The following is a 27,474-nucleotide window of genomic DNA, read 5'->3' on the forward strand; positions in this document are numbered from 1 at the left end:
GATCACCATGCCAGGCCACCGGGTGGCGTATAACCCCCACAATGCACTGCAGCAGGGAACAGGCCAAAGCAATGACACAATGCAAGGACTATGTCCCCCACAATGCACCGCTTCCAGGGCACGGTGCAGACTACATTCCCCACAATGCACCACACTGGGGGGGGGCAAGCACAGCATGGACTACGTCCCCCACGATGCACCGCTTCCTACTTACCTGGTTCATCTTCTCCTTGAGGTCCTTCATCTCCCGCTCCCGGCTCTGGATGATTCGCTTGATGTCGTTGATGCGGGGCCCGAAGTTGGCCAGTTCGCTCTCCAGCTTCGACTTCTCCTGCGGGGGGGAGACGAGGGGTGAATACCCCCCTGGGGGAGCGGCCCTACCCCCCCAGCCATTTCCAGCTCCCCCCGCAGCCCCGATCCTGTCTCCCCCACCCCCCCCACAGCCCCGATCCTGTCTCCCCCACCCCCACTGCAGCAAGCCCCCCGCAGCCCAAGGCCCCCCCCCAGCAAGCTCCGCACAATTCCCCAGGACTTTTTACAGCCCCAACCCCCACCTGTAGAACATCTCTCCTGGCGACCCTGCCAACGCCACCTCCCAGAAACAGATGTCTGAGAGACGGGTGGGTAGGGACAGAGACTCCACGATCCATTTAGCTCCCTCCCCCCCAAGAACGGCCGAGTCGATGGCAGCAGCCCGGGGGCGGTCGCTTCGCTGCGGTACCTGGAGGTTCAGGGCGAGGTGACGCGTCTTGGTCTGTTCCAAGTCGCTCTGGGAGTATTTCAGCCGCATCTGCAGCCCGTGGGCTTGGGATTGTACCTGCCGCAGCTCGGCCTCTTTGCGCTTGGCCTTCATTTGCTCCTAAAAGGCACAAGAGAGGATTTTAACAACAGCCTGACGGCTCGCCCGGTGCTGAGATGCAGCCACCTCTGGGACGGAGCAACTGGGGAACAGCCGCACAGAACGCTGCATGGGGACAGCTCACCCAGCACTGAAATGCAGCCACCTCTGGGGCAGAGCAACTGGGGAACTGCCGCACAGAACGAGCATGGGGACGGCTCACCCAGCACTGAAATGCAGCCACCTCTGGGGCAGAGCAACTGGGAAACAGCCGCACAGAACGAGCATGGGGACGGCTCACCCAGCGCTGAAATGCAGCCACCTCTGAGGCAGAGCAACTGGGGAACAGCCGCACAGAACGAGCATGGGGACGGCTCACCCAGCGCTGAAATGCAGCCACCTCTGGGGCAGAGCAACTGGGGAACAGCCGCACAGAACGCGGCATGGGGACGGCTCACCCGGCACTGAAATGCAGCCACCTCTGGGGCAGAGCAACTGGGGAACAGCCGCACAGAACGCGGCATGGGGACGGCTCACCCGGCACTGAAATGCAGCCACCTCTGGGGCAGAGCAACTGGGGAACAGCCGCACAGAATGCCTCACAACACAGAGCTGCCTAGCTCCCAGCACTGACGGCCGGGAGAGAGCGCCCCCTACTGGATCTGACCCCCAACCTCCTGCACCTTTAACTCCTCTGTCAGCCTCTCCTTCTTCTCCTTCAGCTTATCCACGGCCTTCTCGTCCCAACGCCGGGCCTTGGCCTTCAGGTCGCTGGCGCCGCCGGAGATCACCCCCGACTTCTGGAACAGGGTGCCGTCCAGGGCGACGGTCTGCAGGGGCGAGAGCACGGCAGGTCAGGGCACGGCCTCCCGCCCCCCGATGCGCCGCACGGGAGCTAGATGAAATGACCATCAGGCGGGCGGAAGAAACCATCCTCAAAGCCCGAAGGTTGCAGTCAAGCCAGGAGGGCGCATCCAGCTCCCGTGGGGCTTGGTCCCGGGGCCGGTGTGATTGGCTCCGGTCCCGGACGATTCGAGCGACGGCGCGGAGAGCGGGCTGATGAAATCTGCAGCCGAGCCGGGAGGGTCGCCAGCCGTTCGGAGGGCGGGATCAGGGTTTAAAAAAAACCCACCGGCGACAAATTGGGAGCCGGGGTCTGAATTCAGGGAGCCAGGACGCCTGGGTTCTCTCTCCAGCTCTGGGAAGGAAGCGGGGGTCTAGTGGGTTAGAGTGTGGCGTGGCCGGGATCAGCTGTTCGCTGCGCCACTGACGGCGGGACGAGAAGCCCTGGGCTTCACCTGCAGCAGGGGAGACTGAGGCTGGCGAGCAGGAAACGGGGAGCCAAGCGCCGGAATCGGCTCCCAAGGGGGGCGTGGAAGCTGGGGTGGCCTAGGCTGACTCGGGCCCGTCTCAGTGGCGGGGGCGGACGGGACGCCCTGTCGAGATCCTTCTGGGCCGATTTCTAGGATTCTGCCAGGCAGCTCCGGCCCCACAACGCACTGCACCGGGATGGGGAAGAAAGCCAGGGGTGGAGGACTGGGAGCCCGGACTCCTGGGTTCTCTCCCCGGCTCTGGGAAGGAAGTAGAGGGGGTCTAGTGGGGGTGGGTGGGAATCAGGATGCCTGGGTTCTCTCCTGCGTTCTGGGAGGGAAGTGTGTTTGTGTGGGGTGGGGTCTAGTGGTTAGAGCGCGGGGGGGGGGGAGAGCGCTGGGAATCAGGATGCCTGGGTTCTCCGGGAGGGACGGGGGTCTAGTGGGTCGGGAGGCCGGACACCTGGGTTCGCGGCTCACCTTGTGCCTCTGGTGGCCCCCGAAGGCGATGCGCCGGGCGTCCTCCACGTTGTCACACACCAGGGCGTTCCCACAGGCGTACTGCAGGGCCTTCTTGATGTGGGGCGGCTCATAGCGGATCACGTCGATCACCAGCTTGGCCCCCTTCAGCTCCCGCAGCTTCTCGTCCGTGGGCTTCACCTGCGCAGGGAGGGGGAGAGATGGCAGGAGACTCCCGGTGCAGTGGGGGGCGGTGCCAGCCAGGGACCCCTTGCTACCAACTGGCAGAGCCCCCAGTAAACGCGCGTCCAGCTAACATTCCCCCCCGGCCCTTTTCTGGATTTAAATCTTCACACTCGTGCAAAGTTATGGGGGGGGGGTCAGATTTTCACTCCTCATATGCAAAACGGTTCCAGCCCCCTAATTATTTCCATTGCCTTTCTCTGTACTTCGCCCCAATTCCAAGAGATCTTCCGAGAGACGGGGTGCCCAGATCAGCCCCCAGCATTCGAGGTACCGGGGATTTCTACGGCGGCCCGGGGATATTTTCCGTCTCATTCCCCATCCCTTTCCTAACGCGCCGGTGGGCTTTCGGGACGGTGGCCGCGCACAGCGAGCGGGTGTGGGCCCAGAACTACCCAGGGGGAAATCGACGCCGGCCGAGAACGAACGAAAGACAAAGGCTCGGGCGGGTACGTCCCGGGCTGCGAAAAGCCGGGCCGCGAGGAGCCCCAAGCGCTGGAGGGGTCTGGGGGAGCTGGCATGGGCTGGGCTCGCCCGTAGGGGGGGGGGGCTCACCTCCAGGTAGTCCAGGGGGAGGAAGGTCTCCGGCTCGCCCCGCTGTTCCTTGATGTACTGGATGCAGTCGCGGCCCGTCTTCTCCGAGTCCACAATGATGGCGTCCATGTTCTTGCCTAGCACCTTGGTGACCGCGATCTGGTATTTCTTCTGCGTGGGCTGGCAGAGGTCGATGAGCCGCCCGTACTGCGCGGGGGGAAGGGAAGACAGGGGGTGAGCGGGGCAGGGACCCCCACTCCCTGCTGGCCCACAGCCTCCCCCAATCCAAGAGCCCCTTCCCAGAGCCCCCCCCCCCGTTCCAGAGCCCCCCCAAATCTCTCCCGGCCGAGAGACCCCCCACCGCTCCTGTTCCAGAGCCCTCCCCCCCCCGTTCTAGAGACCCCCCCCAAATCTCTCCCGGCCGAGAGACCCCCCACTGCTCCTGTTCCAGAGCCCTCCCCCCCCGTTCCAGAGACCCCCCCCCCAAATCTCTCCCGGCCGAGAGACCCCCCACTGCTCCTGTTCCAGACTGCCCAAACCCCCACCCCCTTCCCAGAGACCCCCAAAACCCCTCCTGTGCCAGACCTCCAAATCTCAGTCCCTTCCCAGCCGCCCAAAATCACAGCCACCCCAGAGACCCCCCTCCTGTTCCAGAGACCCCCCCACCTCTCCTGTTTCAGAGATGCCCCAAAATTCCTCCCATCCCCGAGACCCCCCTCAACTCCTCCCGTTCCAGAGACACCCCCCTCCCAGACACTCCTGCAACCCCTCCCGTTCCAGAGACACCCCCCTCCCAGACACTCCTGCAACCCCTCCCGTTCCAGAGACACCCCCCTCCCAGACACTCCTGCAACCCCTCCCGTTCCAGAGACCCCCGCAACCAATGGGAGACCCCAGCAAGGCAACGGTCCCCTCCCAGCCACCCGTCTCCCGCCCAAATTACAGAGCAGAGACCCCTCCCCCTTCCCCAGGCGCCTGGCCTCATCGCACCCCATAGGTCCCCTCCCCCCACGCACCACGGAGCCGGGGTAGAGGCGCTTGATGCTCTCCATGATCTCGGCCTTGCGCTGCTGGCGGCTGTTCTCCTGCCGGTCGATGCGGGCGTCCCCCAGCTGCTCCATCACCTGGTTCAGCTCCTTGTTGATTTCATCTATGCGCCGCTTGGCCAGCTCCACCTCCTCCGTCAGCTCCCCCTCCAGCTTCTTCTGCTCCTCCAGCGACTGCCTGCGGGGGGCGCCGGCGAGCACTCAGGGGACCGCGGCGCCCTGCCCGGGGAGAGCGCCCCCTTCCCAGCCCCCCGGTACCCACTGCCCGGGGAGAGCGCCCCCTTCCCAGCCCCCTGCTCCCCCGGTACCCAGTGCCCGGGGAGAGCGCCCCCTTCCCAGCCCCCCGGTACCCACTGCCCGGGGAGAGCGCCCCCTTCCCAGCCCCCCGATACCCACTGCCCGGGGAGAGCGCCCCTTTCCCAGCCCCCCGATACCCACTGCCCGGGGAGAGCGCCCCCTTCCCAGCCCCCCGGTACCCACTGCCCGGGGAGAGCGCCCCTTTCCCAGCCCCCCGATACCCACTGCCCGGGGAGAGCGCCCCCTTCCCAGCCTCCCGGTACCCAGTGCCCGGGGAGAGCGCCCCCTTCCCAGCCCCCCGCTCCCCCGGTACCCACTGCCCAGGGAGAGCACCCAATGCCAGCCCCCTGTTCCCCCGGTACCCACTGCCCGGGGAGAGCGCCCCCTTCCCAGCCCCCCGGTACCCACTGCCCGGGGAGAGCGCCCCCTTCCCAGCCCCCCGCTCCTCCTGGTACCCACTGCCCGGGGAGAGCGCCCCCTTCCCAGCCCCCTGCTCCCCCGGTACCCACTGCCCGGGGAGAGCGCCCCCTTCCCAGCCCCCCGGTACCCACTGCCCGGGGAGAGCGCCCCCTTCCCAGCCCCCCGCTCCTCCTGGTACCCACTGCCCGGGGAGAGCGCCCCCTTCCCAGCCCCCTGCTCCCCCGGTACCCACTGCCCGGGGAGAGCGCCCCCTTCCCAGCCCCCCGGTACCCACTGCCCGGGGAGAGCGCCCCCTTCCCAGCCCCCCGCTCCTCCTGGTACCCACTGCCCGGGGAGAGCGCCCCCTTCCCAGCCCCCTGCTCCCCCGGTACCCACTGCCCGGGGAGAGCGCCCCCTTCCCAGCCCCCCGGTACCCACTGCCCGGGGAGAGCGCCCCCTTCCCAGCCCCCCGCTCCTCCTGGTACCCACTGCCCGGGGAGAGCGCCCCCTTCCCAGCCCCCTGCTCCCCCGGTACCCACTGCCCGGGGAGAGCGCCCCCTTCCCAGCCCCCCGGTACCCACTGCCCGGGGAGAGCGCCCCCTTCCCAGCCCCCCGCTCCTCCTGGTACCCACTGCCCGGGGAGAGCGCCCCCTTCCCAGCCCCCTGCTCCCCCGGTACCCACTGCCCGGGGAGAGCGCCCCCTTCCCAGCCCCCCGATACCCACTGCCTGGGGACAGCGCCCCTGCCCAGCCCCGGGAGCCCCCCCCGCCCCCCCGCATAGCGCCCCGTGGCGCCGGCAGGGCGTACTTGCTGGTCGCGATGTATTCCTCCAGCTTCTCAATCCGCTTCTGATTCTCCTCGATCTCCCGCAGCTTCTGCTTGATCTTGGCCTGGGGAGGAGACGCAGCGTGAGGCGGCCGGACAGACAGACGGCTGTGCCAGAGACGGGGGAAGGGCGGGTAGCAGGGCCGGAGGGAGCTCGTTAGCCTCCGGGCTCAGGACGGCCACACCCAGGGGGAGGATCAGAGATCGGCGTGGGGAGCGCGCCTGGGGGGTCCCAGCAGTGTGGGGTGCGGGGAGAGGAAACGGGGGAAGATCCTAGATCCTGTCTCACCTCCGTCTCCACTTTCTTCCTCTCTTCCAGGTCCAGCCGGTCCTGATCTGCTTTCTGGTCCCGGTTAAACTTCTCCAGCTCCTGGGCGAGCGTGGCAGCTCTTTTACTGGCCTCTTCCTTCAGCCGGTGATATTTCTTCACCTGCGGGGGGGTGGGGGTGGGAGAACAGGACAGCAACAGCATCAAATCCCAGCTGCACAGCGACATCACACAGGGACGGCTCGCCTGGCGCTGAGATGCAGCCACCTCTGGGGTGGGGAGCTGGGGAACAGCCGCATAGAACGCCGCATGGGGAGGGTTCGCCTGGCGCTGAGATGCAGCCACCTCTGGGGTGGGGAGCTGGGGAACAGCCGCATATAACGCCGCACGGGGAGGGCTCACCTGGCACTGAGCTGCAGCCACATATGAAGGGTTCGCCTGTCACTGAGATGCAGCCACCTCTGGGGTGGGAGAACTGGGGAGCGGCAATGCCACACACCCGTTTGGGACAGGAAGTGAAAGAAAATCCTCTCTAACTGAAACTGCAGGGGAGCTAATTTTGGGGGGGCAGAATAGGATCCCCAAGGTCAGTTTTGACCCGTGCCTCCGATAAAAGGATCTTAATAAATACAATGGTTCAGGGCATCAACCATAGGCAACCTCTGGCAGTCCAGGCCCCCGCCCCGTTCCCTGAAGCCCGGCGCGCCTCCCTGTACCTGGTTCTCTTCCAGGGTGAGGTCTCGCCCCTGGCTCTGGCTCTCCTCCTCCATGCGCTCCTCAAACTCCTGCCGAGCCTTCTCCACCGACAGCATCTCCTTCTCCAGCTCGTCCATGTCGCCTTTGCGCTTCTTGTACTGCTTCTGGGCGTTCTGCAGGGACTTCTTGGCCGTCTCCAGCTTCTTGATCTTGTGAGAGGTGTTCTCCTTGGCCTTGATGTACTGCGGCCGCTTCTGGTTCAACTCGGAGTCCTTCTCCCTGGGGAAGGGGGGGCACCATGGGTTCCAGATCCCCACCCCGCTCTAGGATCCTAGGACGTCCAACTTGGACAGCCCACCTGCTCCATTCTAGATTACAGTGCTTCTAAAGTGCATGTCTATGCCGTTCTAGACACCCCAACCTAGACAGTGTCAACTTGATTATATATGATCTAGAAACGTGATTTAGCATAATGTTCTAGAACACCCAACCTAGACCATCCTACCCAGCCAAGATCACCTGGTATGCTCTAGTTCAATGTTTCTGGAGTCTGTATCCATCCTGTTCTAAGCCACCCAACCTAGACAGCATCACCTGGTCTATTCTACACCGTTTTCCGAGAGATTACCAGAGTGGCATTCCAGGCCATGCATTGCAAACAATGTCATCAGCTTGATTCTAGAGTGTACCTCCGAACTGATGCAGACTACCCAATCTAGACAGTGTTACCTTCCACATTACCTTGTTCTAGAGCATATGCCCATACTGTTTCAGGTCACCCAATTTATAATTTACCCACATTCCTGCACCATCACCTCCTGTTCTAGATCAGCCATGATTCTGGAGGGGACCGTGACCACCCTCATTCTCGAACAAGCCCCATTACACACTGTTCCACCACCAGACTCATTCCAGAGAAACTTTCATATACCACACCCACTCTAGACCGTACTAATGTTGAGCTAGTCTGACCCATCCTCCTCGATCAACAACCCCTTATTCTAGACAATGCAATGTTTTAGACTACACTACTGAGATCAGAATCACCACTCTACTAAATTTCATCACCTCATTCCAGCCCAGGCCACATTCTAAACCCAACTCCATTCTAGAACGTAATGCTACCTTGCTGGCTTCAGCCAACCTTACTCAAACCATACTGCTGCCCCGCACTTTGGTTCAAGACCTAACTCAGTTCTAGATCACCCTTCCATACCAGCCTTCTTAAAGACTATACACTCACACTCAGCTCTAGACCCAATTCTCTTTACACTGCACCCAAGATGCCCAAGACTGTATCAGTATTCCCTCATTCTAGATTGGGCTCCTTACTAGACCGCACACTTCCCTGTCTAGCCCACAGCAGCTCTATCCCCGCCCCTGTTCTAGTGCACCACAATGGTTCTAGAGTACAGCCCATACATACTCATGTTCTGCCATCTTGCTCCCATTCTAGAGTAAGACCCTGCCTGGACTGTCATGTCCCATTCTAAAGCAAAGCCTCTGTCTCTTCTAGTGCAACCCATAATTTTACAGCGCAGCTGTCCCCTTTCTAGTGCAACCCCAGGTTCTAGAGTGCAGCACATACCCACTCGTGCTCTAGAACAAGACCCAGCTGCAGTGTCCCCCATCCCATCCAAATGTGCAGTCCTTCCCCTAGACCTAGAGGAGGAAGGGCCATTCTAGAGCTCACAAGATCTAGAGCCCTTCTCCTGTTCTAGAGTGCACAGTGATGTGATCTAGAAACTTTAGTCTTGTTCTGCAGTGCACTAGTCGAGAATGTGTTCATTCTCCAGTTCTAGGTCATAACAGCACCCTCTGCCTCCGGTGTCTCCCAGCCCCACTCTGGATCTCGGTCCCCTCCCGTTCTAGCCCCCAAGTTTTACCGCGCGCTGCCCTCACTTGATCTCCTTCTCGATCTGCTGCTGCTCCCTCATCATCTTGCCCAGCTCCTTCTTCTTGTCCTTGAGCTCATCCTCCACCTTGTCCATGCGCTTCTTGTCCTTGTCGATCTCCTTGTTCTTGGAGCCCAGCTCCTTGTTGAGCTTCTCGATCTCGGCCTCGTTGTGGTACAGCTTGAAGAGCTGCAGCTGGACCTGGGCCCGCACCACCTCGTCCTTCAGGCGCTGGTACCGGTCCGCCTGCCCAAGGGGGGTGTGTGGAGTAAACACCGGGTCGGGGGAGATTCCCACCCCACCACCTCCCCCCTCTTCTGCCCTGGCCCCTCGGAAACCTCGCCCCACTGCCTCCTCCTCCTGCCCCCCAACCACTCCCTCCTACTCCCAGCAGATACCTCCGACCCAGGCCAGTCAAGGGACCCCACTCCACCCTCATATCCTGCCCCACTGCCCCAGCTATTAGAGATCCTGCTCCACCCTTTCCTGCCCCCCGAAATCCCGTCTCCACCATTCCTCCTTCTCCGTCCACTGACGGATCCCCTCCAGCCCCAACCTCCACCTAAAGATCCCACCTCCCCCTCCTCCTGCTGCCCCTGCCCTTCTAGATCCCCTCCCTACCGCCCCCTTCCTTCCCCCCAACCCCAGCCCCACCTTCTTCCTGTGGGCCCAGCCTCATCCACCTGCCTCACCGGCCCATCACCCACTAGAGCTCCCCACAGGCTGCAGAGGCTGTGCCCAGCCCCCTACTCCCCCCTGCCCTCCAAATCCCACCCAGATACCCCGGCCATTAGAACCCCCTCACAACCCCCACTCCCACCTACCTCCCCAAGTCCCATCCAGCCCTCAAGCGCCCATCCACTAGAACCCCCCTACCCTCCATCCAACACCTCCCAAAGCCCAGCCACCCCCGAAAACACCTCACGACCCCTAGACACCCCACCCCACCTACCCCCACTGACTATCTCCTCCTGCCTGCCATACCCCCAGAGATTTCACCCCACCTCTTTCTTCCCTGCCCCCCGGGCCACTCTGCCCCCACCTCCTCCTTCTCCTGCTTGGCCTCCTTGCGCTCAGCCGCGATATTCTTCTTGCGGTGGTAGTTGAACTGCGTGTCCTCCTCGGCCTTCACCATCTCCTTCTTGCGCTTGTCGTATTCCTGGGCCAGCTCCCCCGAGCGGCTGATCTCCTCGAACAGCGCTGTGCGCTCCTTAGGGTTCTTCATGGCGATCGACTCCACCGCCCCCTGCGGAGAGCGGGCCAGGGCCAGGTCAGGCCCCCAGAGCCAGCCAGCCCCGTCTCTATCCTCCTCCCGCCCCCTGCCCACGCCTGGATGGACCCACGAGTCAGGCACGCCCCACCCTCACCTGGAAGACGAGGAAGTTCCTGGCTTTGATGAGGATCCCCAGCTTCTCCAGCTCCTCGCTGTATTCGCTCAGCTGCACCACTTTGTTATTGATCTTGTATTCCGACGAGCCCCCTGCAAGGGATGGTGGGGTCAGTCCCGGCAGTGCCCGGGGCGAGCCCCCCGCAGCCCAGCCCCCGCCCTGCTGCCCCCCGGCGCTCACCCACGATGACGCGGGCGAAGGTGCGGTCCTCGGCCCCGTCCTCGGAGTACACCATGCTGACGAAGGCCCGGTTGGCGGCCGGCTTGCCCACGGGCGCCCCGTGGATCAGGTCCCGCAGCGTCTTCACCCGCAGGTTGCTCGTCTTCTCGCCCAGCACGAAGCTGATGGCGTCCATAAGGTTCGACTTGCCTGGGAGAGGGGGGGGGAATCAGCGCCATGGGACTGGCGGCGGGAGGGGGAGATCGGCACCATGGGGCTGGGGGAATGGGGTACGGGGGGGGGAGGATCAGCGCCATGGGGCTGGGGGAATGGGGTACGGGGGGGGGAGGATCAGCGCCATGGGACTGGGGGAATGGGGGGCGGGGGGGATCAGCGCCCTGGGGCTGGCGGCGGGAGGGGGAGGAGATCAGCGCCATGGGGCTGGGGGAATGGGGGGCGGGAGGGGGAGGAGATCAGCGCCATGGGGCTGGGGGAATGGGGGGCGGGGAGATCAGCACCATGGGGCCGGCGGCGGGAGCAGGAGATTGGCGCCGTGGGACTGGGGGAATGGGGTGCGGGGGGGATCAGCGCCCTGGGGCTGACAGCGGGAGGGGGAGGAGATCAGCGCCATGGGGCTGGGGGAATGGGGGGCGGGGGGGAGGAATGCACCATCCCTTCCCTCCATGGACAGCACCATCCTGCCTCTAGCCCTGGAGCAAGGGGGAGGGGGTCTCCCTGGACTGTACCATTCCTCACTGGGGAGTCCCATGGCCTGTACTATGGACATGGGGGCCATGGACTGCACCATCCCACCTCATACGCGGGGGTGGGAAGAGTTCCAGGGATTGAAGCTTCCCCCGCCGTGGGCAGCAGGGGGGTTCCTGCAGGCCATGCCACACACCCCCACCGTGGGGAGGGGGGTCCCGCGGGCTGTGCCACCTCCCATAAAGAGGGGGTTCCGTGGACTGTACCACACACCCCGTGGGGAGGGGGCTTCCGTGGGGAGGGGGGTTCCGTGGGCCATACCACCTGCCGTGGGGAGGGGGGTTCCGTGGGCCATACCACACACACCCCGTGGGGAGGGGGGTTCCGTGGGCCATACCACCTGCCGTGGGGAGGGGGGTTCCGTGGGCCATACCACACACACCCCGTGGGAAGGGGGGTTCCGAGAGCCGTACCACCCCGGGGGGAGGGGGGTTCCCTGCGGAGGGGGGTTCCGAGAGCCGTACCACCCCGGGGGAAGGGGGTTCCCTGCGGAGGGGGGTTCCGAGAGCCGTACCACCCCGGTGGAGAGGGGGGTTCCGTGGGCCATACCACACACACCCCGTGGGGAGGGGGGTTCCGAGAGCCGTACCACCCCGGGGGGGAGGGGGGTTCCCTGCGGAGGGGGGTTCCGAGAGCCGTACCACCCCGGTGGAGTGGGGGGTTCCGTGGGACATACCACCCCCCCGTGCGGCGGGGGGAGCCGCGGACCGTACCACGCCCGGGCGCGGGGGGGCTGTCTCTTACCGGAGCCGTTGGGCCCGATGATGGCCGTGAATCTCCGGAAGGGCCCGATGATTTGCCGCCCCTTGTAAGACTTGAAGTTCTCGATCTCGATCAGCTTCAGGAACCCCATGGCTGGGGGGCCCTGGGGAGGGAGGGCTACGGAGGCCCGCGGCGGACACGGGGCCCGCGAGCGGTCGGGCGGGAATCGCGGCTCCCGGCTCGGCCACAGACACCCCCCCTCCCGGAGCCGCCAACCGAGCAAATCTCGCGAGAGGCGCCACACTTCCCGCGAGACAGACCCAGCCCTCCGCGAGGGGAGGGGCTAAGGTGGGCTCATTTGCATATCGCGCGCGGCTCCTTTCTGTCCGCAGGCCAGTGAAAGGGGCCGCGATTCAGAACGAGATTTGCGTCGCGGGACCCGCCCCCTCCCTCGGCTCTCAGCGTCCCGGCCCCTTGCGTAATTTGCATATGTGGACACGCCCATTGCGTCTTCTCCGTGCTGATAGGGCCGCGCCTCAGAGCGTGATTTGCATATAGGGACCGCTCTCTGCGCTCTCTCCCCGCTGATAGGCCCGACGCCTTCATTTGCATAAAGGGGCGGTTGGACGGCACCAAGTGGGGGCGGGGAAAAGGGAATGGGCTGTCCCGTTACCAGGGAGACCAGGCTCTAAACAGAGACAGAGAGAGAGACGGGTGGGGGGCTCAGGTGAGTGGGGGCCCGGCAGTCAGGGGGTGAAGGGCCAGGGACCGAGGTCAAAGGGCAGGGTGAGGGGTCAGAGGTCAAAGGGCAGTACGAAGGGGTCAGGGTCGAAGGTCAGTGCAAGGGGGTCAGGGGGTTACATGGTGCAGGGAGAGGGGTCAAAGGTCAGGGTGAGGGGGTCAAGGGTTAAAGGGTACAGCGAGGGTGTCAGCTATTAATGGGAGGGGGGTCAAAGGTTAACAGGGTGGGTGCGGGGACCCCAGATTTAACCCCTCTCCTGCCAGCGTGGAAAGGTCCCCCCCCCCCCCGATCTTTCACAGCTCCACAGGAAACAATGCCCTGCTCCCCTCCATGGGGAGCCCGGACTCCTGGGTTCTCTCACCAATTCTGGGAGAGGAGTGGGAGCTACTGGGGGGGGGGGAGAGGGCTGGGAGCCAGGACTCCTGGGTTCTAACTTTCCTTCCTCCCACATAGGCGCCAAGATGCACAAAGTGGACCTACCGCTGGAGAGCAAGGAGGCGGCTGCCCTCGAGGCGCGGAGGGAGCGAGAGAAGCAGCGGCAGAGCCGCATCTTCAACGCACGCCACCGCACCATGGGGGTGAGCCCCGCAGGGACCCGCTGCGTCCTCCAGGGGGTGCAAAGCTGGGAGAGGTGCTGACTCTGAGCCTTACCCCTAACCGGAGCCTGGAGCAGGAGCAACGGCTGACCTGCGGGGAGGGCTCTCACGTACACAGCTCCCATGTGCCACCCTCCAAGGGGCATTCGGTGCCCATCACCTGCTCAGGGCTTGGCCACACCTGTCCAGTTATCAGGGAGCCTTGACAAAGTTGGGCACCATCTGCTGTGGAACAAGTCGAGACCCAGCTTCTAATTTCACTCAGAGGCCACCTATCAGACACCAGACTGGAGTGAATGGTTTTGATTGCAGGCCTGGGTTCTGTCCCCGGCACTAGGAGGGGAGTGGGGGCTGGTGGTTAGAGCAGGGACTGGGAGCCAGGACTCCTGGGTTCTCTCCCCGGCTCTGGGAGGGGAGTGGGGTCTAGTGATTGGGTGGGGGGAGAGTCAGGACTCCTGGTTTCTTTCCCCAACTCTGGGAGGATTTTTGCCTCCTCAGTAGCTCTCCCCTGCCCTTCTTTCCCCCCTCCACCCTGCCAGGTGGACGTGGAAGCCCTGAGGAGTCAAGTGGAGGAGCGGAAGCTGAGAGAGGAAACAGAGAAACGCCGGGATGAGTCCTATGGTGAGAGCTCTGGCCAGCCCTGCCTTGTCCACCCCTTTGATCTCTGGGGGAGGTGCCCTGAACCCTAGCATCAGAAAGCAACAGGGGGCCAGGCCAGTGAGATGGCAGGACAACGGGGGTCCTCTATCTCTGACCAAGATGAGGGCTGGCTGTGGAGGGAGATCCCCGCTACTCCAGCCCTGGCCTCTCCAGCAGGGGGCGCCGTAGGGGTTGGGTCAGGACGACTGGCTGCTGGGAGGAGCTCCTGGCCTCTCCAGGAAGGGGCACTGTGGGGAGCTAGGCAGGAGCGCTGGCTGGTGGGGGAACAGGGGATCTGACCCTCTCTCCCCACAGACGCCGAGCGGGTGCTGTGCGACCGGGTGGCGCAGATGCTGGAGGAGGAGGAACGTCAGCGGGTGCGGCGCCTCCACCAGGCCGTGCAGGAGTTCCGGGAGCGGGAGCAGCCACCCCCCACCCGGCGGGAGTGGGACCTGTACAACCCCGAGGGGCTGCGCCGGGACCAGCCGGCCCGGGTCAGCGACTACGACCCCCGCTGCGGTCCCGCCAGCCTGCAGCGCTTCGCCGGCGAGGACCTGGCGCTGCCCACCCGCCGTCGGCTGCAGCAGGAGCAGCAGTGCCGCAGCCTAGAGGACCAGCGTGCCGACCAGCAGCGGGCCCTGGCCAACGCCAAGTATGCAGGTGAGAGCGTGGGCACAGGTCTAGTGGTTAGAGCGGGGGGAGTGGGGAGGCTGGGATCCAGGACCCCAGGGTTCTGGAGTCTAGTGATTTAGAGCAGGGGGGGGGGCTGGGAGGCAGGACTCCTGGGTTCCTTCTCTTCGCCAGCCTGGGAGAGGAGTGGGGGCTCGTGGTTAGTGCGGAAAAAGCGGGGAGCCAGGACTCCTGGGTTCTCTGGGAAGGGAATGGGGTCTAGTGCGGGTTAGAGTGAGGAGAGCTGGGAGCCAGGACTCCTGGGTTCTCTAGGAGGGGAGTGGGGACTAGTGCAGGTTAGAGTGGGGGGAGCTGGGAGACAGGACTCCTGGGTTCTCTGGGAGGGGAGTGGGGTCTCGTGTGTTAGATCGGGGGGGAGGAAGGACTCCTGGGTTCTCTGGGAGGGGAGTGGGGTCTCGTGTGTTAGATCGGGGAGAGGAAGGACTCCTGGGTTCTCTGGGAGAGGAGTGGGGTCTCGTGTGTTAGATCGGGGGGAGGAAGGACTCCTGGGTTCTCTGGGAGGGGGGTGGGGTCTCGTGTGTTAGATCCGGGGGAGGAAGGACTCCTGGGTTCTCTGGGAGGGCGGTGGGGTCTCGTGTGTTAGATCGGGGGGAGGAAGGACTCCTGGGTTCTCTGGGAGGGGAGTGGGGTCTCGTGTGTTAGATCCGGGGGAGGAAGGACTCCTGGGTTCTCTGGGAGGGCGGTGGGGTCTCGTGTGTTAGATCGGGGGGAGGAAGGACTCCTGGGTTCTCTGGGAGGGGAGTGGGGTCTCGTGTGTTAGATCGGGGGGAGCCAGGACTCCTGGGTTCCCAGAGGAAAACCACTCAGGGCGCCGTGCGCTGTCCTGACAGACACGCTGGAGGATAAGAAGCGAGTGGAGCTGGATCTGCGGGCACAGCAGCTGGCCCAGCTGGAGGAGGAGTGCCGCCGCGCCAAGGACCTCGCCACGGCCGACTACAACCGGGCCCAGGTAACCGCGTAGCCACCAACAGGGAGCTGGGGGTGGGGGCCGTGGGCTGGCAGACCTTGGCATGGGTTGGACAATAGGGCTGGCTCCTCTTCCCCAGGGGATTGTGGGTGACCAGGTCTCACCTGCTCCCTTGCCCGGGTGGGCCGTCAGGGCAAGTCCCCCCGCCTGGGGCTCAGTGCCAGGTCTCCCCTCGCCCCGCAGGCGGTAGAGGCGGCGGAGCAGCACCGGCTGGCGTGTCAGCGGGAACAGGACGACAACCAAGCCGAGATCCACAACCACCTGACGGGGCAGCTGCTGACAGAGGACCCAGCCGTGGCCGAGAGCCCGCTGGGCCCGCACCGGATCCTCACCGACCGCTGGAAGGGCATGAGCCCCACGCAAGTGGAGGCCGTGTGGAAGGCGCAGGAGGAGCAGCGGCAGGAGAACCAGGTCTCCGGAGGAAGGGAGGGGAGGGATTCCGGCAGCGGGGGGCGGGGGACGCGCAGCCCAGGGCACTATTCCCTCCCCCCGTCACCTGCCCCGCGCTTTGCCCCCCCAGAGGCTGCGGGAGGCAGAGCGGCAGCGGGAGGCTGAGTGGGAGATGCAGCGGCAGCGGGCAGCCCGTGCGGCCATGGTGCTGGAGGAGGAGGAGCGCCAGGCCCGGCTACAGCTGAGGAAAGGCCTGGATGCCTACAACCAGCAGCTGGCGCAGGAGCAGAGGGCACAGTGAGTGCCCCCCGGGGGTGGGGAGCTGTGAGGAGCAGGGCCGGTGTGGGTGCAGGAAGGAAGGTGCGGAAGCAGGAGGGGGTGAGGTTGGGCAGGGCTGGGGCTTTATGGGGGCGGGGCTGGGAGGTAGAGGATACAGAAGGGGTGGGGCCAGGTGAGTCCGGCTGGCCGCTAAGCCCCGCCCTTTGTCTTGCAGGCAACAGTACCTGCAGAGGGAGGTGTACACCAATCCGCCCAGCGCCCAGTACCACCTGCAGTTCAATACCAGCAGCCGCTAGGCCCAGCCCCGGGGCACCGACTCCGAAACCCCCATGGACCGCCCCCTGCCCTGCCGGGACATGCCCAATCCCCACCCTTATCACTACCCCTGCCCCACCCAATCCCTGCCCTCCCAGGACACGCCCAATCCCCACCCCCTGCCCCAATCATTACCCTCACCCCACCAGCACACACCCAATTCCCACCCCCCCGCCCCGCCTGGACACACCCAGTACCCGCCCCCTGCCCCACAATGACACGCCCGAGGGTCTCCCCTCCTATGGCCAGGACGCCCCCACTCCCCCCTTGCTGGGGGGGATCTGACACTCGGCCCTGTTCTTTCAGCCACAACGGCATCCAATAAACTGTCGTGCCCCACAGCAGGCTGCCCCCATGGTCTGTAGGGCCGGGTAGCACTGGGAGCTCCCCACTGCAGGAGAGTGCCCCGAGGGGGGCTGAGTGGTTACAGCAGGCGGCTGGGTGCCAGGACTCCTGGGTTCTCTCCCCGGCTCTGGGAGGAGAGGGGGGGCTCAGGGCTAGCACAGAATCCCAGCACCCCGAGAGCACATCGAGAATCGTTTATTAAGGTCCAGATGCCGACTGGGGCAGGAGTCGTCATTGTGCGGGGGCCGAATCACTGCAGGAGTCCATGATTAGAGTCCAAGGACGGCAGAACCCCAGAAGGGGGGAATCAACCCCCCATCCAGGGGCGGCCGGGGCAGGGGAAATCAGCGCCCCCCCAGGCGTGGGGCAGCGGCTCAGGGCTGCAGGCGGATGGCCCCGTCCAGGCGGATCACCTCCCCATTCAGCATGGGGTTCTCCACGATGCACTGGACCAGGTGGGCGTATTCCCCGGGCAGCCCCAGGCGACTGGGGAAGGGCACCTGGCGAGCCAGGAACGTCCGCACCTTCTCGGGGAGCCCTGCCAACAGGGGGGTGGCGAACAGACCTGGGGGAGAGAGACAGTGAGGGGGGGCCTGGCTCCCCGCTCCCCTCCCAGCTCTGCCGGTGCCCCTCGATCCCCACCCGCAGCCCCCGCCAGCTCTGCCGGTGCCCCTCAATCCCCACCCGCAGCCCCCCCCCGATACCTCCCCAGCTCTGCCGGTGCCCCTCAATCCCCACCCGCAGCCCCCCTACACACACACTACTTTCCCAGCTCTGCCGGTGCCCCTCAATCCCCACCCGCAGCCTCCCCGATACCTCCCCAGCTCTGCCAGTGCCCCTCAATCCCCCCCTCCTCTCTCCGCCCTGGGCTCCACACACCATGACAGGAGCTACGCTGGGGTTGGTACCTGGGGCGATGGTAACGACACGGATCCCCATAGGGGCCAGATCCCTGGCGATAGGCAGGGTCATGCCCACGATGCCCCCTTTAGAGGCCGAGTACGCAGCTTGACCCACCTATACAACAAGCAGACATTAGCTGGGGCACAGGGACGTGGGGGACTGCCAGGGGAGAACACCCCCTGCCCAGCCCCCGCAGCACAGCGCCCCCCAGTGCCCGGCCCTGCCTGCCAGGGGAGAACACCCCCTGCCCAGCCCCCGCAGCACAGGGCCCCCCAGTGCCCGGCCCTGCCTGCCAGGGGAGAGCGCCCCCTGCCCAGCCCCCGCAGCACAGCGCCTCCTAGTGCTCACCTGGCCCTCGAAAGCAGCCACGCTGGCTGTGTTGACGATCACTCCTCGGTGCCCATCAGAGTCAGGGTCATTCCTGCCCATCTCACCAGCACTCAGTCGGATCACGTTAAAGGTGCCGGCAATATTGACCTGGGGGGCAGGGGAGACAGATCAGATCAGATCAAACCAGTGGGCCCACCCGGCCCCATATCCCACCCCCCAAAAATCAGACCCATTGGCTCATCCAGCCCATTATCCCTCCTTGGTCCCCTCTCACCACCATGGCGTTGGCAGGGCAAAGGGGATCAGGGAAGGGAATGGAGGGAGGGGGTCCCTCCAGCCCCACTCACGTTGAGGACCCTCTGGAAATCCTCCAGGCTATGGGGCATGTCCTTCTTGGCGTTGTAGGTCTTGACGGCCACGGCAATTCCGGCGCAGTTCACAGCCAAATCCAAGCGCCCGAACTTCTCCCGCACCAGGGCCAGGACCCCCTTCACGTCCGCCTCCGACGTCACCTGAGCCGCCGGGCAGGGAGGAGAGGTTAACCCATATCACCTCCGCGCCAAACCCCACTCCCCTCCCAGAGTCGGTGATAGAATCCAGACATCCTGGCTCCCAGCCCCCCTCGACACACTAGTCCCAACTCCCCTCCCAGATCCCGGAATAGAACCCAGGAGTCCGGGCCCTACATCAGCTGGTGCAAAGACGCATTGTTCCCCCAGCGCTTTGGCCACACTGGGCCCATCCGAAGTCGGCAGGTCCACGATCACAGCGCTGGCTCCTTGCTGCACCAGGCGCTCAGCGGTGGCGCGACCCAGGCCGGAGGCCCCACCAGTGACCAGGCCAACCATCCCCTGGGGGCAAAAGCAGAGGGAGGGGGCAATGAATAATAATAATAAAAAAAAAACACAATACCACCCGTAGCTTTAATGGGTTCTCCCAGACCCCCTATCTCACGTGCATAATGGACTGTTCCTACACCTCTGACCATAGTGGTCTCTCCCATTCCCCCCCATCTCATGTGCATAATGGTCTTTCCCTACACCTCCCTCCTTGCCTGTGCATAATGGTCTCACCCACAACCCCCTCCTAAAGTGGTCTCTGCCTACCGCTCTCATGAGCGTAATGGTCTCACCCAAGATGCCCTATGTGTATTATAGTCTCTTCCTAACCTCCCCCAGGAATATAATGGTCTCTCCCAACACAGCCCCCTCCTCCTGCTATTTGCATAGTTGTCCCTCCCTGCCCTGCCTCCTCCCAGGGCACAGAATGGTCCTTTACTTCAATTCTCCCCCCCCCCCAATCAAATGGTCTCCCCCTCTTCTCAGGCTTATCATGATATAGTCCAGCATCGCTCTCCCTGTGTATAAGTCTATCCTAGCCAGTCTCCCCCACCCTATTGTGTATAATAGTCTCGCCCAATAACCACCCCTCTTGTTTGATGGTCTCTTCTATCCCAATCCCCCCCCCATTGTATAGAATGGTCTCTGCCTCCCACGAGGGTACAAGATCTCCAGCCACCACTATTGGTAGAGAACAAGTGTAAAATAGTTTCTCCCATCCCAGTTGCCCCCCCCCCTTCTGCAGAATGGTCTCTCTCAGACACACCATCCCAGTGGTTTCAGAGGTGTCTCCGGCCGACAATATGGGGGGGGAGCTGCTTAATGATCTCACCCATCCTGTGGTGCCTCCCGCATAGAATGGTCTCACCCTGCCCCCTCGTTATGCCGCGCTGGTCCCCGCCCGGCTCCCGTAGCTGGCCCTGCTGGTTACCTTCACGCTCCTCAACGTCGCCGCCATCTTGCTGCCCCTCCACGCTCCGCCCCCTTACACAGGGGCGGGCCAATCAGAGGCAAGGCCACTCTTAAGGGGGAGGCAGACACTCTTTAATAATCTGGGGCTATTAATCCCCAGGAGGGGGGGCTCTTAAAGGAGAGGGTGCAGGGAGATCTTAAAGGGAAAGAGCGAGGCCAAACCAAAGGTAGGGAGGGAAAAACTGAACATAGTCCTTAAAGGGGAGGGAGGGGTGAACGGGGCAGGGGGAGCCAGGACTCCTGGGTTCTCTCCCCGGCTCTGGGAGGGGAGTGGGGGCTGGTGGGTTAGAGCAGGGGGCTGGGAGCCAGGACTCCTGGGTTCTCTCCATGGCTCTGGGAGGGGAGTGGGGGCTGGTGGTTAGAGCAGGGGGGGCTGGGAGCCGGACTCCTGGGTTCTCTCCCCGGCTCTGGGCTGGGAGTGGGGGCTGGTGGGTTAGAGCAGGGGGGGCTGGGAGCCAGGACTCCTGGGTTCTCTCCATGGCTCTGGGAGGGGAGTGGGGGCTGGTGGTTAGAGCAGGGGGGGCTGGGAGCCAGGACTCCTGGGTTCTCTCCCCGGCTCTGGGAGGGGAGTGGTGTCTAGTGGTTAGAGCTGAGAGCCAGAACTCCTGGGTTCTCTCCCCGGCTCTGGGAGGGGAGTGGGGTCTGGTGGTTAGAGCAGGGGGGGCTGGGAGCCCGGACTCCTGGGTTCTCTCCCCAGCTCTGGGAGGGGAGTGGGGGCTGGTGGGTTAGACCAAGGGGGGCTGGGAGCCCGGACTCCTGGGTTCTCTCCCTGGCTCTGGGAAGGGGTGAATAGGTTGTTTGTCCTTTTATAGCTTTCCACAGCACCCCCCACCCTCACCCACACACACAACGGGGGGGGGGGGAACTATCACAGTTTATTTACACTTTTTTGATACCATTTGCTTTACAAAGTGCCCGTGAGCAAAGGACTGTCACAGGCCCAGCAGCCATCTTGGAAGCCGGGGGGGGGGGGGGGGGGGGGCGGGTCCTGCCAGGTCTCCTGCTGAGCCCCCCTCTGCAGACAGTACTTGCCCATGACGCCCTCCTATCCCGCAATCTCCCACAGCCAAAGGGGCAGGGGCGGCTCCCCTTTCATCCCTGCCCCTAATCCTGCTGGCTCTGGAACACTGCTCCAGAAATGATGGGTTCTGGGGTCACCCACACACAGCAGGGGCCAGGGTTCCTCTAGAACCCAGCCCGGGCGCTCCAGAAGCAGCTTGACTTGCTCCAGAGCTCACAGGCGACATCATGCTGGAAATCACTCACTGTTCTAGAATCGACTCCCATCTCTACCGTAAACACCCCCCCCACTCTAGAACAGTCTGGTTTGGGTCTAGGACCCAGGGGCCTCCCTCCAGTTCACACTGTAAACCTTGCTCTCAAACCCCATGGTTCTAGCTCCCAGGCCCACATCTACGCTGGCTCTAGAGCCCATTAGGCTCCAGAACCCACTTTACAGGGTCACTGGATCCAGTTTGAACCCCACCCTAGAACCTTGCTCTAGAACCCACTGTGCATACTCTGTGTCCCACATCAAAGCTCACTCCAGAACCTACACTGAGGCTTCCTTGAGACCCCAAAACCACGTGTGCTCCAAAACACATTGGCCTGGCTCTAGAGCCCATTTAAAAACCATCCCCAAACTCATCATCTCTGCTCCTGAACCCAGCTTTCATCTCACTCTAGTCGAAGCCTCACTCTAGAGCCCAAGCCTGGTCACGTTCTAGATCTTGCTGCTCCTGCTCCAGAACCCATTGAATCACTACTCTGGAACCCACAGAAGTTGTTCTAGAACTCAGTCCCAGCCATGGCGGCCACGTTCCCCCTCTGCCGGACTCCATCCACGTCCTGCCACTCCCCAGAGAGGACGTGCCCTCATCCCAAGTCCAGCAGAATGGGGGGAGGGGGGAAGGGGGCTCAGTCGTCCTCGGTGCCCCCCACGTAGTGGCAGACAGCGTCGTAGTCCAGCGCCAGGACGTCCCCATCCTCATCGCGCTGCAGTTGCACCAGCGCCCGGCTCCGCTGCTGGTCGCGCTGCAGGATCCGGCCCACCTGGGGAGGGGAGGGGGGACAGGAAGCTCCTGTGAGTCCTGCGTGGAGGGGGGGGGCAGTCTGCAAAGGATTCTGGGAAGAAGGGCGGCTGCGTACAGACTCCCGCAAGAGGGAGGGCTCAGCTGGTAACTTGGGGGGCAGATGAGGGAGCTTCTCCAGCATAATCCCCTTCACCCAGGATCCCCCTTATATCCCCCCCTCATTACCCCTGGATTCCCCCGCCCCCGCAGCACTAACCCCCAGCTACCCTGCCCCCTACCCTCTGTGTATCTTCCCCCCAGCTCCCGCGCATCCTCGGAATCCATCCCCCACCCCTTCAGATTCCCCCCACTCCCTCCAACCCCCCATATGTTCTTCCCCCAGCCCCCCAGAACCCCTCGGCTTCCCCACCCCCATGTGTCCTCCTCCCACCCCTTCAGATCCTCCCCCCTCACTTCCTGCAGCTCCCAGCCTCCCCATTACCCCCTGCGGTCCCTGCCAGGGAGGGGGTTTGGGGGTCGCTCACCCTGCCAGCATGCTCCCCCAGCACCACCAGCACCCAGTCCGCGGTGCCCCTGGGGATGACCGTCTCCAGCATGGCCTCCCGGATGCCTGGGGGGTTGAGGAGGAGATGGGTCAGCGCCATACAGTGGGTCCCCCCCACACGATCCCTGGCCCCCAACAACCCACCCCACAGACACCCCTCCGGCCGCTCCAACACCCCCGCTCCCCAATGACCTGGGGTCACCCCTCCCCCACTGTAGTCAGCTCGCTTCCCACACAAACCCCCTTACCTCATGGTCATCAGACCCTCCTGGCAAGTGCCCCCACCCCAGATACACCCTCGAGGTCACCCACCCCATGGATCCCTCTACAGATCCCTCGCCCCCCCCTCAACCCCACAAAACACAAAGTGGCTCCTCTAGCATCCCCAATAATCTGGGGTCATCCTGCCCCCCACAACCCTCTCCCCAGAGTCACATGCCCCATATCAGGACATACTCCCCCATAACCTCCTCCAGGGAATCAACCCCCTTCTGCTGGGGTATGACAAAGGGGTGCCCCCCCCCCGCAACTTACCATCCAAGACCTGCCCCTCCTCCGTCCGGCAGACACACGTATCTGGGCTCAGCACGTCCTCAATCAGCATCTAGGGAGAGAGAGAGGGGGGTGGAATGGGGCATGGGGCCTATCCCCTCTAGTGGGCGCCGGTCCCACCTGGGCCCAGGGCAGGCACTGGCTGGCTCAGGGGGACGAGGAATGGGGCAGGGGCCTGTCCCCTCTAGGGGGCGCTGGGAATGGGGCAGGGACCTGTCCCCTCTAGGGGGCGCCGGCTCCCACCCGGCCCCAGGGCAGGGACTGGCTGGCTCGGAGGGGTGGGGAATGGGGCAGGGGCCTGTCCCCTCTAGGGGGCGCCGGGAATGGGGCAGGGACCTGTCCCCTCTAGGGGGCGCCGGCTCCCACCCGGCCCCAGGGCGGGGACTGGCTGGCTCGGGGGGATGGGGAATGGGATGCTGGTTCCCATCCGGCCCCAGGGGGTGGGGGGAGGTACCTTGGTATTATAGTATTTTCCCCCCTTGTAGAGCTTGTCCACGAAGCGAACCCGCAGATCTCGCCGCAGCCAGTGGGGGGAGCGGGAGGACGAGGAGCTGCTGCTGCTGCTGCCTTTAGTCTGCTTCCCGGCGCGGGCGTCGCTGCGGGAGAACGGGCAGTCAGGGGCAGTCCTGGCGCTAGGGGGCGCCACGCTGTGAGGAATGGGTCAGGCAGGGCCTGGCGTTGGGGTGCACCGTGCGGCGGGGTGCTGTGTTTTATCGAGCTGCCCCGGCCTCAGGGCAGGAACCCTGGCATCCGGGCTGCACTACAGATCGGGGGAGTCCATTTTGCCTTTCTAAAAATTCCTCTGGGGTTTGAACCAGAGACAAGAATCAGCCGCACTTCCTGCCCTCAACAGCAGCACCAGCTGTCACCCGCCCTAGAGGTGGCTGCATCTCAGCCCCGGGCGAGCCATCCCCATGCGGCGTTATGTGCGGCTGTTCACCAGCTGCCCCACCCCAGACATGGCTGCATCTCAGCATGGGCGAGCCATCACCGTGCGGCGTTATATGCGGCTGTTCCCCAGCTGCCCCACCCCAGACATGGCTGCATCTCAGCCCCGGGCGAGCCATCCCCGTGCGGCGTTATGTGTGGCTGTTCCCCAACTGCCCCACCCCAGAGGTGGCCGCCTCTCAGCGCCAGGCGAGCCATCCTAGTTCTCTACCTCTCTGAGTCTGCTGGCTGTTTCCTCTTTCTGTCCTTCTCTTCCCCCTTCTCTCGGGGGACCCTGGCGTCCGGGGTGTCGGTGGGTCCATTTCTCTGCTTCTCTTCTTTTTCCTTGTGGGCTTTGCTTAAGCGGCCTGAGAAGGGGATTGGGGAGACAAACGGGGGTGAGGATGGCGGGGGGGGCTAGGGTGAGGCGGGGGTACTGAGGGAAGTCATGTGACTCACTCAGATCCTTGGCTAGTTTCTCATACTCCTTCCGGGTCACAGGTCGCAGGCTGTGCTGGCTGATGGTGACGATCTTATCCCCGATGGCCAGTTTCACCATCACCCGGGCGTTATCGGGGTCTACACCTTCGATCTGGGGGCCGGGAGAGAAATAGATGAGACTGGGGGATCGAGGCCTGATCCCTCTAGGGGGCGCCAGCTCCCATTCGGCCCCAGGGCAGGGACTGGCTGGCTCAGGGGGGTGGGGAGTGGGGCAGGGGCCTGTCCCCTCTGGGGGGCGCCGGCTCCCATCCAGCCCCAGGGCGGGGAGTGGCTGGCTCAGGGGGGTGGGGAGTGGGGCAGGGGCCTGTCCCCTCTGGGGGGCGCCGGCTCCCATCCAGCCCCAGGGCGGGGAGTGGCTGACTCAGGGAGGCCGGGAACAGGGGAAACTCACCTTCCCATAGAGGTCTTTGTGGGGCCCAGCCATGATCAGCACGGCGCCCCCGGCCACCAGCCCCAGTGGCTCCTCCTCGCCCCCCTGGCGCTCTTCGCCCGGCTTGGGGGGCCGTGGGGGGCGGGCCGGCTGCAGGTCCTGGATGGCCGAGCGGTCGGCTCCCAGGCCCAGCCCCCTGGGGCGCAGCTGGTGCTCCAGGGGCTTCACATCCCTAAATAGGGGGGAAGGGATATTCAGGGACACCCCCCCGAACTGACCTTTGACCTGCACCCATCTATCACCGCCCCATAATGACCTATGATCCCCCCATTGGTTTATAACCTCACCCAAACTCTCCCTGCCCCCCCATATGACCCCTCCACCTCCTGCCTCCACCAGATCTGACCCACAACCCCCCCCCGATCTATGCCCGCCCCCCCGGGGTCACTCACTGCTTGAAGGTGCGTCCGATGCCCTCGCCCGCCTTCCAGCCCATGCCCCTCAGCATGGCAACGCCGTAGGCCTCCACAGGCACCACCTCGTAATCTGCTTCCGTCGACTGCAGGAGGAGAAGGGCAGGAGCGACGTTAACCCGCGGAACTACCTGCCACAGGACCAAAGGGGCCCTGCCACAGGGGGTGGGACTCCAGGGACGGATGGGAGGCTGTCGGGGGACCCTCTTACCGATTCTGGCCGCAGGCTCACGTCCACCCGGTCGCTGTCCTCGTACCCGTCAGGGACGCGGTTCTGCAGGAGCAGGGGGATGGCCAGGTTGGGGTCAGCCTTGGTGCCGCTCTCCCACCGCTCCTGGGACTGCCGGCACTCTGCAATGCACAGGAATCTGTCAGGAGCCGGACGCCTGGGTCCCAGCCCCAGCAGTGGGTGCTAGTGGTTAGAATGGGGGGGGGGGAGACTGAGAGCCAGGACTCCTGGGTTCTCTCCCCGCTCTGGGAGGGGAGTGGGGGCTAGTGGGTTAGAGCAGGGGGGGCTGAGAGCCAGGACTCCTGGGTTCTCTCCTGGCTCAGGGAGTGGGGGCTAGTGGTTAGAGCGCAGGGGGGGGGGGCGGGCTGGGAGCCAGGACTCCTGGGTTCCCTGCCATGCTCACCCTCTATGATCTCCCTGACGGCCTGGGACTCCACGCCATCATCCTTCTGGTGGTCCGGGGCCCCCACAGGGGGCGTCTCCGGCTTCTTCCATTGGTTGCGCTGGATCAAGGGGATGATGAGTGCCTTAGGGGGCGGGGCCGGCCGGAGGCTGGGGACCAAAGTGAAACCGTCCCGTTACCATGGGATACCTGGAACGTGCTCCAGCCCCCTGTGCCATGGCTCCTCCCACTGCCCCACCCCCCGTGGGCCTGCCCCAATGGCCCCTCTCCTACTCTCACCCACTGCATGCAGACCCTGCGCTCAGCCCCTCCTCCACATGGCCCCTCCCACACTGACCTCCCCACCCGCATGTGATCCCACCCACCTGCATGGCCACACCCCTCCCGCCCCATGCCTCCTCCCTCAGACACGCCCCCTCCCGCCCACGGCCCTTCCCCCAGACACGCCCCCTCCCACCCCACACCGCCTCCCCCAGACATACCCCCTCCCACCTCCTCCCCAGACACACCCCCTATCCTCCCCATGCCCCCTCCCCCAGACACACCCCCTCCCACCCCCCGCCCCCTCCCCAGACACGCCCCCTCCCACCCCACACCGCCTCCCCCAGACATACCCCCTCCCACCTCCCGCCCCCTCCCCAGACACGTCCTCTCCCGCCCCATGCCTCCTCCCTCAGACACGCCCCCTCCCGCCCACGGCCCTTCCCCCAGACACGCCCCCTCCCGCCCCACACCGCCTCTCCCAGACATACCCCCTCCCACCTCCCGCCCCCTCCCCAGACACACCCCCTCCCGCCCCATGCCTCCTCCCTCAGACACGCCCCCTCCCGCCCACGGCCCTTCCCCCAGACACGCCCCCTATCCTCCCCATGCCCCCTCCCCCAGACACACCACCTCCCGCCCCCTCCCCAGACACGCCCCCTCCCGCCCCACACCGCCTCCACCAGACATACCCCCTCCCACCTCCTCCCCAGACACCCCCCCTCCCGCCCCATGCCTCCTCCCTCAGACACGCCCCCTCCCGCCCACGGCACTTCCCCCAGACACGCCCCCTCCCACCTCCCGCCCCCTCCCTCAGACACGCCCTCTCCCTCCCCATGCCTCCTCCCTCAGACACGCCCCCTCCCGCCCCATGCCCCCTCCCTCAGACACGCCCCCTCCCGCCTACGCCCCCTCCCGCCCACGGCCCCTCCACCAGACCCGCCCCCTCCCGCCCACGGCTCCTCCCCCCAGACCCGCCCCACGGCCCCTCCCCCCAGACACGACCCCTCCCAAGTCTTTGGAGACCCATCCGGGCCCGCGCATGCGCGCTGCTCTCACCTGCGCAGCTCGCTCCCCTCCACGGCGCTGATGAAGTCGGGCTCCGGGGCGGCCCGTGCCCCGCCCTCCCCCACGAGCCGCCTGCGCGCGGTCGTGCGCGTGAACCCGAACGAGACCGGGCGCGAGGCTGGGGGGCCGCCCGCCGCCGGGCCGCCGTCCGACGCCATCTTGCTCACCGTCGCAGCGCAAGGAATCATGGGGGTTGTAGTCCCGGCCCCGCGCGCTGCCTCATGGGGGAGGTGGCCCCGTCCCCGCGCAAAGCATGATGGGGGATGTAGTCCAGGCGCCGCG

General features: G+C 64.7%; 4 protein-coding genes across 7 annotated transcripts in view; 1 reads left to right on the top strand and 3 right to left on the bottom strand.

Annotated features, from left to right (window-relative positions):
• SMC1A (structural maintenance of chromosomes 1A) overlaps positions 1-12,119 on the bottom strand; it is a 41,416-nt gene extending 29,297 nt beyond the window's left edge. Inside the window, exons 1-14 of the mRNA XM_005282347.5 lie at positions 11,867-12,119; positions 10,379-10,567; positions 10,178-10,290; positions 9,853-10,056; positions 8,818-9,056; positions 6,936-7,194; positions 6,241-6,381; positions 5,934-6,016; positions 4,401-4,608; positions 3,406-3,591; positions 2,629-2,808; positions 1,522-1,668; positions 722-859; positions 215-331 (exon numbers count right to left, since the gene is read on the bottom strand). Coding sequence (XP_005282404.1) covers positions 215-331; positions 722-859; positions 1,522-1,668; positions 2,629-2,808; positions 3,406-3,591; positions 4,401-4,608; positions 5,934-6,016; positions 6,241-6,381; positions 6,936-7,194; positions 8,818-9,056; positions 9,853-10,056; positions 10,178-10,290; positions 10,379-10,567; positions 11,867-11,975 — 2,313 coding nt within the window. The 5' untranslated portion in view covers positions 11,976-12,119. The remainder of the gene's footprint in view (positions 1-214; positions 332-721; positions 860-1,521; positions 1,669-2,628; positions 2,809-3,405; positions 3,592-4,400; positions 4,609-5,933; positions 6,017-6,240; positions 6,382-6,935; positions 7,195-8,817; positions 9,057-9,852; positions 10,057-10,177; positions 10,291-10,378; positions 10,568-11,866) is intronic.
• Positions 12,120-12,355: 236 nt separating this feature from the next.
• On the top strand, positions 12,356-18,843 carry LOC101946350 (RIB43A-like with coiled-coils protein 1). Of its 2 annotated transcripts, XM_005282348.4 has the most exons (8): positions 12,374-12,551; positions 13,020-13,144; positions 13,702-13,783; positions 14,117-14,461; positions 15,322-15,440; positions 15,642-15,869; positions 15,979-16,145; positions 16,342-16,566. In XM_005282348.4, the coding sequence occupies exons 2-8, from the start codon at positions 13,028-13,030 to the stop codon at positions 16,421-16,423; spliced, it is 1,140 nt and encodes a 379-aa protein (XP_005282405.1). In that variant the 5' UTR covers positions 12,374-12,551; positions 13,020-13,027; the 3' UTR covers positions 16,424-16,566. The 2 variants fall into 2 exon arrangements, with proteins under 2 accessions (XP_042701725.1, XP_005282405.1); XM_042845791.2 differs by lacking the exon at positions 15,979-16,145 and having other exon boundaries at positions 12,356-12,551; positions 16,342-18,843.
• On the bottom strand, positions 16,967-20,093 carry LOC101946623 (3-hydroxyacyl-CoA dehydrogenase type-2). 3 transcript variants are annotated; one of them, XM_005282349.4, is made up of 6 exons: positions 19,791-20,093; positions 18,707-18,871; positions 18,368-18,532; positions 18,039-18,167; positions 17,696-17,804; positions 16,967-17,352 (listed from the first exon to the last, which is right to left on the bottom strand). In XM_005282349.4, the coding sequence occupies exons 1-6, from the start codon at positions 19,815-19,817 to the stop codon at positions 17,162-17,164; spliced, it is 786 nt and encodes a 261-aa protein (XP_005282406.1). In that variant the 5' UTR covers positions 19,818-20,093; the 3' UTR covers positions 16,967-17,161. The 3 variants fall into 3 exon arrangements, with proteins under 3 accessions (XP_005282406.1, XP_023967980.1, XP_065427308.1); XM_024112212.3 differs by having other exon boundaries at positions 19,692-19,835; XM_065571236.1 differs by lacking the exon at positions 17,696-17,804 and having other exon boundaries at positions 19,791-20,088.
• A 596-nt stretch (positions 20,094-20,689) lies between these two features.
• On the bottom strand, positions 20,690-27,396 carry LOC101947060 (G-patch domain and KOW motifs-containing protein). Its single transcript, XM_005282351.4, has 11 exons — positions 27,184-27,396; positions 25,864-26,012; positions 25,443-25,582; positions 25,211-25,317; positions 24,780-24,990; positions 24,347-24,479; positions 24,120-24,255; positions 23,415-23,556; positions 22,943-23,012; positions 22,389-22,474; positions 20,690-21,883 (listed from the first exon to the last, which is right to left on the bottom strand). The coding sequence occupies exons 1-11, from the start codon at positions 27,378-27,380 to the stop codon at positions 21,749-21,751; spliced, it is 1,506 nt and encodes a 501-aa protein (XP_005282408.2). The 5' UTR covers positions 27,381-27,396; the 3' UTR covers positions 20,690-21,748.
• Positions 27,397-27,474: the final 78 nt, after the last annotated feature.

This window comes from Chrysemys picta, chromosome 17, assembly GCF_011386835.1.
Source record: "Chrysemys picta bellii isolate R12L10 chromosome 17, ASM1138683v2, whole genome shotgun sequence".
In the NCBI taxonomy this organism is placed as follows: Eukaryota; Metazoa; Chordata; order Testudines; family Emydidae; genus Chrysemys; species Chrysemys picta.

Excerpts from the sequence above, each read along its gene's own strand:
- LOC101946350 (XM_042845791.2), top strand. The coding sequence starts at position 13,028 with ATGCACAAAGTGGACCTACCGCTGGAGAGCAAGGAGGCGGCTGCCCTC. Across the intron at positions 14,462-15,321 it reads GGCCAACGCCAAGTATGCAG|ACACGCTGGAGGATAAGAAG; the intron begins GTGAGAGCGTGG and ends CTGTCCTGACAG. Across the intron at positions 15,441-15,641 it reads CCGACTACAACCGGGCCCAG|GCGGTAGAGGCGGCGGAGCA; the intron begins GTAACCGCGTAG and ends CTCGCCCCGCAG.
- LOC101946623 (XM_005282349.4), bottom strand. The coding sequence starts at position 19,817 with ATGGCGGCGACGTTGAGGAGCGTGAAG. Across the intron at positions 18,168-18,367 it reads ATTTCCAGAGGGTCCTCAAC|GTCAATATTGCCGGCACCTT; the intron begins GTGAGTGGGGCT and ends CCTGCCCCCCAG. Across the intron at positions 17,805-18,038 it reads TGGCTGCTTTCGAGGGCCAG|GTGGGTCAAGCTGCGTACTC; the intron begins GTGAGCACTAGG and ends CTTGTTGTATAG.
- LOC101947060 (XM_005282351.4), bottom strand. The coding sequence starts at position 27,380 with ATGATTCCTTGCGCTGCGACGGTGAGCAAGATGGCGTCGGACGGCGGC. Across the intron at positions 23,557-24,119 it reads CAGCCAGCAGACTCAGAGAG|CGACGCCCGCGCCGGGAAGC; the intron begins GTAGAGAACTAG and ends GTTCTCCCGCAG. Across the intron at positions 23,013-23,414 it reads GAAAATACTATAATACCAAG|ATGCTGATTGAGGACGTGCT; the intron begins GTACCTCCCCCC and ends CTCTCTCCCTAG.